Source organism: Apis dorsata, unplaced genomic scaffold (genome assembly GCF_000469605.1).
Source record: "Apis dorsata unplaced genomic scaffold, Apis dorsata 1.3 scaffold_5, whole genome shotgun sequence".
Taxonomy (NCBI): Eukaryota; Metazoa; Arthropoda; class Insecta; order Hymenoptera; family Apidae; genus Apis; species Apis dorsata.
In genome coordinates this window covers 103,924-113,034 of record NW_006263308.1, presented here as the reverse complement: position 1 = coordinate 113,034, position 9,111 = coordinate 103,924, and the positions used below count along the sequence as shown (strand labels likewise).

General features: G+C 23.1%; 2 protein-coding genes and 1 long non-coding RNA gene across 3 annotated transcripts in view; all 3 read left to right on the top strand.

Annotated features, from left to right (window-relative positions):
* Nucleotides 1–405: 405 nt before the first annotated feature.
* LOC102678826 lies at nucleotides 406–1,542 on the top strand. The gene is made up of 2 exons (XR_420545.2): nucleotides 406–469; nucleotides 1,358–1,542. It is a non-coding gene; the product is annotated as an uncharacterized LOC102678826 (long non-coding RNA).
* A 617-nt stretch (nucleotides 1,543–2,159) lies between these two features.
* The window catches only part of LOC116185061, an 8,585-nt gene continuing 1,633 nt past the window's right edge, over nucleotides 2,160–9,111 (top strand). The window contains exons 1-2 of the mRNA XM_031508585.1: nucleotides 2,160–2,637; nucleotides 2,748–2,935. Coding sequence (XP_031364445.1) covers nucleotides 2,528–2,637; nucleotides 2,748–2,935 — 298 coding nt within the window. The 5' untranslated portion in view covers nucleotides 2,160–2,527. The remainder of the gene's footprint in view (nucleotides 2,638–2,747; nucleotides 2,936–9,111) is intronic.
* The window catches only part of LOC102678326, an 11,916-nt gene continuing 10,734 nt past the window's right edge, over nucleotides 7,930–9,111 (top strand). The window contains exon 1 of the mRNA XM_006607395.2: nucleotides 7,930–8,428. The gene's annotated coding sequence lies outside the window, so the exon portion shown is untranslated. The remainder of the gene's footprint in view (nucleotides 8,429–9,111) is intronic.

The window sequence follows — 9,111 nt, the reverse complement described above, 5'->3', positions numbered from 1 at the left end:
GTCTCTTTTGAATCACGCGTCGATTTACTGTACAGTAGGAACTCCATTTATCTAAACTTGTTTGGGAACCAATCAATTCGTATAACTGGTGTATTCATGTAATAGTTCATTGATATTTTCCGCTATGATTTTTAATCCAAGTAAGAGGAATTCATGTTCAGATAAATAAATTCAATCGATAATTCATTTAATCAATTACTAAATTAAATTAAAATTTTATTTCAGCAATTTTATTTACAGTTATATCATGTCACTTTTAAAATCTTGGAGGATCGACTTATGAGAATTATTAAACTTCAATGAAAAATGTTTTTATTTGTTTGAAAATTATTTCTTTTATTTTGTTAAGGTGAGATTTTTTGATAAGTTTTAATTTTTTTTTTAATTTCATTTTGATATTTAATTTTTTTTTAGAAGAGATTTATAGATTGTAGTAAAGATTTGAGAAGATATAATGTGAATAATTTTGGTAAGTTTTAATTTCTTACTTTGATATTGGGTTTGATTTTTGAAATTCTTTAAGAGGAGTGATTTGTCAACATTATGACAGAAAATTGAAGAAAGTACTCTATATTTAAGAGTATTAGTTTTTTAATTGAATTATTTAAAATAGTTAATCATTGTTAACAGTAATATATTTAAATACAATTAAAAATAATACTAATAATTTAATGTAATAGTAAATAATATAATAATTTAATGTAATAGTAAATATTCATTTTAATATTTTTTATAATTTTTTATAAAATATGATAAAATTATATTAAAATTGATTGTAATTTATTGAAATGTTAACAAAATTTCTAAAATAAGAAGAGATTGCATTCTGATTAAATTTCTTAATTGTCAAAGTGTACTGTGATTGAGTGTTTCATTTATATTAATTATTTTTTTATAAGAAGAACATTATCACGATTCTAACTGGGCGCCTCGAAGGCAAGATGTCGGCATAGCTGATGCAATTTTAAAATTCGGCTGTGTCACATCCAGCCAACCGAACGTTCAGACACCAACGCAATCTTCAACTGTCAAAAAAATCAGTGAATCTTTATATTTCTAATTTCATGAATAATCATTTAACGAATTTCATAGGAAAAAATTCTTAGAAAAAACATTTAAAAGTATATAAAAATATTATTAAAAATTCAATCATACATACTTAAAAAAATTGTAATTAAATTTATTTAATTATTTTGGAGAATTAAATAAAAATATAATACATTCTATCGGCCTATTAATTAAATATTTTTTTTTAGAATTAAACAGGTAAAAAAAGCTCAGATTTATTTATTGAATTCACTAGATATTGTAGTGAATTGATTTAACGATATAAATATAAATTTTGATAAATTTGCAGCGAAGTCATATGCGATCCACGTAGATTGTTTTTGACCGAACTTCTACCGGATGCGATACTGTCTTCAATGGAAAGCGTTGTAACGTGCTATGCAAGTTAATTAATGCATTAGAAGGACTATTCTTTCAACGAACTTTTCGAACCTGAAACCTTTAACAAATGAAAGGATATTAAAAAAAAAAAAAAAAAAAATAAAAAAAAAGGAAATACAGTTTAAGATTGTTTCTTCATCAGCATAAGGTTATAAATTATTTTAAATTCATTTCGTTTTACTTGAAATGAAAATAATTTTATCGTATATTATATATAATATATTTATAAATTTTTAGGACTTTCCATTAATTGAAAGCAACAATTGAAAATTTGAAATTAATTAAAAACAGCATTGAAGTGAAATATTTAAAATAAACATTTTTTTTATTAAAAAAGAATGTAATTATAATAAAAGTTATAATTTTTAATTAATTTTATATATATAAATATTATAAAATATATAAAAATATGCAAATTAAACAAAAATATAACTTATTATAATAGTTGCAAGAATTTAATATAGAAATTCAATTATATTTTATTGAAATTGATCAATAATTTTTTATCATTTTAAAATAACAATTAATAATTATATTTACCATTTTCTTATTTAATTATTATTTATATCTATATTATAAATATATATATATACACTACACTACACCGTTCGTGAGATAAAATTAAATTAATAAATATTCATGAATTCTGTCAAAATGACAGATCGTTCACAAAACATTCACAAAATAGAATTAATCTCATAGAATAAATTTAATTATTTTAGTTCACATCAAATGCATTTTTCTCTATTTATTCATTTTTCCGTCAGATGTCAGAATATGCGAAATGAACATGCTATGTAAGGATGCACGAATACAGGTTAGGTTATAAAAGATATAAAGGGATGAATCTTTCAGTCGTAGCTATACCAAAGCAATAATATGTGAAAATTATGAGTAATTTTAAATTTCGTTACGTAATATGTAGTTGAAATAATTAGATCAAATATTAATAGATCACTAATAAAAATAGATCTTTTAATGACTGACATTTCAATTAAAGAGGTTATGTTATCAAACTGGCCGTCAATACGATTCCGTCTTTTAACTTTATGACCCGTGCTATGATTCTTTCATCATAATGAATAATTCGAATAACAAAGAAACGATAAATCTACTTGATCTGTTATCAGACACTGATTCCGATGTATCAGATTTGGATCTCACACCCAAGAAGAAAAAAATAAAACGGTAAAAGAAAAAGAACGCATTTTTAAAATTATTTAAAATTTTAATTAAGTTTAAATTTTAAAGTATTTAAGAATATCTAAATTATTTAAAAAATTTATATTGTATTATAGAAAACATAGACTAAGTGGCACAATTAAAATGAAACAGACCGATTCTTGTGGATGTAGCAAGTCTGATGTGAGAATCATATCATTATGGATGGCAGGTGTTTTAATTACCTTTTGGCTGATAGCACTATCTTGGTTAGCTGTTATTTTATATGGAGAAATTAAAAAAATGGATATATCTATAAAATCAGGTAAATATTTATTATTATTTATATATTTATAATTATACAATTATATAATATTTATATCATGTTGTTAAAATGATATTAATATAGAAATATGATTAATGATTGTCAAAATTGCTTTGTGCCGCTTTTATTCTGGAACTAATATTGAAACGAATTTGAATTTGTAATTGTAAAATAATATTAGTAAAAATGATTATTTCATATATCTATGAATTTTGTTATATTCATTTTTACTCATTTTAGTAACTTGTATATCAATGATTATCTGTTTCTTAATTTTAATAATTTTAATTTAATTTAAGATTTTAATTTATAATTTTAAATTATAATTGTGCCAATCAAATATTTATTAGATACATGTATTACATGATACATTATATATTACAAGATTATGTAATATATAATATAACGTGATTAATTCAAAATATAGGTAAACACAAAGAATATTATATCTATATAATCTTATTATATCTATATATCTTAAATATGAATATCTATTTTCATTCTTTTAACAATTTTATAAATTGTTATTAGATTATTATATAATTATAAATTAGTGTGAATTCATAACAAAACAATAAATATGGAAACTGAAAGATATAAATAATAATTCGAATATTTTTATTTATTCCATTTTATTTATTTTTAATGAAATTATTCTTTAATCAAAAATTATCAATTATTTAACATATACTTTAACATATTTTCTGATTCAATTTAATGAATCAATTAATCCAAGATTTGTCAATATCTATCTATATTGATTAGCATCATTGTTATTATTATTATTATTATCATTTTCTTTTTTTCTGGTTACAATTTTCATTTTATTTAAAATTTAAAAAAAATTTAAATAATAGACATGAAATTCAATATTTTATATTAATAATAACAATATATCGATATCTCATAAATCTGAACGATTGCATTATCATTTGCAGCATCTCTATTATCACAAAAATGTGCACACCTTTTTTTTTATCTTTCTTCTTTTCTGTTTTTTTTTTTTTTCACTTCCGCTTCGTGTCAATTCGAAATTCCCTATGTACTGTTGAATTGTTATCGTAGGAACCCCTAGTAGACTGTACACGATCGTGTACCAACCCTCAGTCAGTCGATATTTTGCACACAGAGCGGGTGGTACGCGATGGCAGCAGAGGCGTTGTCTACGCTCTTTGCTTCGTATTATATCGTTTGTTTTCACTGATAATTTCGTTTGACAAATAATATTTGTTATTTACTTAATTCACAATTCATCTTATCGGTATATTAAGTTACGAATCGTGTGAGTTGAACAATTTGTTATTTTTCTATTGTGCAATTTGTAATTCGGAAATCGATCAGAATCTATAATTTATACGAGACATAGCTCAAGTTCCGCATGCACAAGTGTTCGTGATCTTTGCCGCTTAAAACATTCAATGGTCGACAGGTGTAGTTTTATTCCTCTCCTATTGATTCCCAATTGTCCAACGAGCACATAGAAGTGTCTCTAATAGAATGACGTACAAAGAGTTGTGTGTCAATCCCTTAGGGGTGTATATATAAGAGGGTTAATTTGCTTAAATAGCCTCACGATTCTAACAGATCACAGCGTATATGATAAATATATAGGACCAATGAACGGTAATTTTAAGCGTTAATATGAATTATAGTTTTATTAATTATATTTTTAAATATTATTATTAATTATATTTTTAAATTATTTCATTTCGTCCAATTTTAACTTAGAAATATAAAATAATGCAATTAACGATTATTTCTTTATATTATCACTTCTTTGTAAAAACATGAAAATATACTTATAATAATTTCACTATATCTTTTTATGAAGATAAATAAAACTAAAATTCGATTCAATTATAAAAAAGATAAAAAAAGTTAATATTTTTTTATGATTATTTGCAAACAAAAAGTATAATTATAAAAATAAATTAATATATTGTTTCCAATATTGAAACTTTTCTTTAAAATTTAAAAAAAAATATAAATTTAAATTCAAACAAAAAGATTTCAAATATTTATAAATCCATATTATATAAATTGTAATAATAAATGTTTAAATGTAAATTTCAAGTCGATAAACTTCCGAATTTTTTATATCGAAATTCGATACTTTACAAATTATTGCATCACTTGAAATAACTAAAAGATTTATCTACGCTTTGTACTAATTGACCATGAAATTTAGAAGTGCAAATAGACTGTTGAATTATTAGCAAACATTAATCGTGCCAATAAAATTAACGATGAATTAATAATAATAGCCCGACAATCATTTAGAATTATTTAGAATAATAAATTACGATATACGAAATTGCTATTTTATTTTTTTAAATTTTTCATTGAGATTCACTTTAACAAGGTAATGAATCATTTAATACTGTCCTGGAATTGATAAGATATAAGCGTTAAAAATGTAAACAGAAATTTACAGGTTCTTGGAAATCGATTCTTGGAACGAATTTATAACGTTGATGTTTTACAATAGAATATATAAAAAATTAAAAAATTATTTATTGCATTATACCAATTGCACAAATTATTTTTTTATTAGATGTTTCTAAAAATTTCTAAATAAGATTTTTTCTAAAAAAGATTATTAACATTATTAATTGTTCAAAACAATTAATAATAAGAAAATTAAAAAAGATTAAAAAGAAGATTTGAAAGATTTCCATGGGAAATCTTCTTATTTAATAATATTTAAATTAATTTTCACTTTCGATCTTCGATCGATAATTCTTACTGTTATAAATTTCTGTTATAAATGTGATATCGTAACATTTATGAAAAATTGCGCAATACTACAAAAAGTTGAATTCTTTTTTGATGAACGAAAAAAGAAGATTGCGAATAAAATAAAAATAAAACAAAAAGCAAGAATATAATAAAGCAAGATTCGATTTAATTTTTCATTTGTATTTCAATGTAATGTTTTTGCGAAAATGTAATTTGAAACGGAAATGATTATTGGATCACAGTGTTGATCGTTGCTAATCACGAGTACCATAATGACGATGTTTTTGTCATTCATTACACGTTACAAAGAGATCGTATATGCTCAACCTTCGTGAAACTAGAAATTTATAGAGTCGTTCTACGAAATTGCAAATACATTAGCTATTTTGATTTTCGATCATTTCTAAATAATTATTCCATTTTTTAAAATTCTTCTTTTTGTAAAAAAATTTCTATCTCAATAGAAAGTTTAGTTTTTTTCTTAAAAAAGAACCGTCAATATAATTTTTTTGAAATTATAAAAAATCATGAGATATTTATACACGAAGATTCCAGATTTATTCAAATAGTTTCATCAAAGTTTTATTTTCTTTATGAATTTTTCTTTGTTGAAATTTATTCCTATAAATTTTTTTTTTTAATTAAAATGTTTTTTTATATTTATTATTATTAATTTTTTCATTTTCATCCTAAAGATTTTATTTTTTCTTTTTCTTATAATCAAGTATATTAAAGTTCTATTTTTTATATTTTCTCTTCTATCTGATCTATCGGTTCAAGATCTTATTTTTAATATGTTTATATTTTTTAATCTTTTTTACTATGACTTTTTTATACTTTTTACCTATTATATTTTATATTCTACTTTTTTTTTTAATTCTATATTAATGAATTATTTTTTGTAACGAAAAAAAAATTACTACGCTATTAATAACATTTTTTTCACTCTGATTAAAAAAGAATATAAAAAAAAAAGAAATTAAAAAAGAATTAATAATATTTATAAATACATTGCTTTTATTATTGATAAGATTAATAAAACTATAAAAAATACTTATAGATATAGTAATGCATAATTAACGTTTAAATGACATGATATTATAGAGAGTTGAAAATACTTTTATCGAATATATATTACTCTCTAATCTTCATTTCGGAAGTCAATTTCTGATCAAAATTCCAAATATAGCATGTATTTTGTTCACTTATTTTATTATCCAATTTGTAGATAAAATATTTTGTAGTGGAAAAATCTTGCAACACTCTTAAAACATTTTATCTTGATAAAAGTATCTTGATAAAGAATAATTAATTCTTAAAGTCAATTATTATTAACAGATGTAAAGTGAAAATATTTTTATAATTTCTCTCTTGTGAAATATTAATCTTCCAATTTTTCATTTTGTTGTAAGTATTAATCGATGCAATAAATATGTTTAATTAATTTTAATGAACCACTGATTTTCTATGCAAACAGAGCCATTAATTAAAAGATGCGTTTTTTTTCACTAATTGCATGAAACGTTTCTCTTTTCAATCATCAAAAAAATCATTTGATTTTGAAACATTGTATATAAATTTTAAATTTATATTTCTTATAAATATATATATATCTTATAAATTTGCCTATTACCATTGAATGTTTTTATTTTTTTTTAACAAAATTGATTCCATTTATTCTATGAAAAATGACTTGAAATTTCTTGTAATTGTATCTATCAGATTTTTATTTATCATTCTTTCATTGTTCTTTCTTATAAATCACATACTCTGCAATAAAGCCAGCAGAATAAAATAATATATTTTTTTACTTTTATATATTTTTGTATAATGAAATACTTATTATTATATATTAACTTCTTAAATTTATAACTTGATCAATTTATTTTTGTTATAACTTTTAATTATAATTTATAATTACATTAAAATATCATTAAATAATAATCATATGTTTCTTAAACGTTTTTGAACGATTGAAAATAATAGTACATTACAAAAACATAATGAAAATCAAAGTAGATAAGATTCAACGATTGAAAACTATTCATGAGATATTCCAATTCTTTTTTTTTTTTTTTATTAAATCAGAATTTCAAATAATCGACTTGATTACTGGCCGAAATTATACACGAATCACACAGAATTGATCATAACACACCGATGTGTGTTCCACGCATCGGAATTAGAAGAGCAGACAAAAAGAAAAGAGATAACTCTTTCTCTTCCGTACAACAATAAAATATAATACTCAGTGACAAACACATATTCGCCGCATTGTTCTCCTCAGATATGTGATCAAGCGTGCTCAATTTGCTCTTGTGTGAACGTATACTCGTACAAATATATAGTTGTGAACGATGATGTTTATTCGTATGGACGGTGTACTCGCATGGGTGTTACCTGCAAACGTTGTCAGGTAAGGCGGGCAGAGGATGATAAGAGGTCCGCCAGTACGAAGCGTTTTGCGGCGAAGTTCGCTTCGTAACGCATTTCTTCTCTTTCCATCGCGTACTCCCTTCGTATTTCTCTTCTTGTCCGTGACGATGATCAATCGCGAGTTTCGTAATTCCATTATTAAGACGTAATAGTTCAACGATTTATAGTGTAAAGTTTATCAGTTACGTCATTCTTTGATCGAAGAGAAGATATCAGGGATCGATCGAATTGCAAATTGTAAATTATAAATTTTTTCCATCTTTAAAGTTTCGCGAAAAATTTCCGGCAAACCGAACGTGGGTCGAGGAGTTGGGAGAGGTTGATATATATATATATATTGTAGCGTTGTTAAAGCAATAGTGATCGCGAGATGAAATTAGTTTGATGGATGAGAGTAAGACTGTCGATGTTTATGCATTTTTGAAAAATTTAAATGTGTGCAAATATGTGTGGAATACAAAGATATAAAATAAAAAAATACAAAGTATATTATTATAAATAATATTTAATAATGAATACTCATGATATGAAAATGTATATAAAAGTAAAAGAAAAGATTGTTTAAAATATTCGTTATAATTTTTAATCACCAGAGGATTTTATTTCTTTAGTTAAAATAATATAAAATTTACATAAGCATCTTCAGTCTAATGATAAAAAAAAACTGCAATTGATTATTTTTAAATGATGGAGTGAAAACAATAAAAAAGAAAAAAAAAATAACACAAAGTTTAAAATAGATTAATAAAATTAATCTTATATCATTTTGATTTATAAAATTTAATACTTGATTGTAACATTTTAAATTTGTGAAGTTAATATCATTTTTCCTGATATTACAGTTGTCAACAACATGTACTTGCATTTGATTGCTTTGTTCGAGTTCTCTTATCTAAACGAGTCGATTGCCTTGAACAACTTCGACTAATATACGTATATACTTAAATCGCTACGATTATTGTGACCGTTTTATCGTTGCTCTGTCCCAATTTTTTTTCATT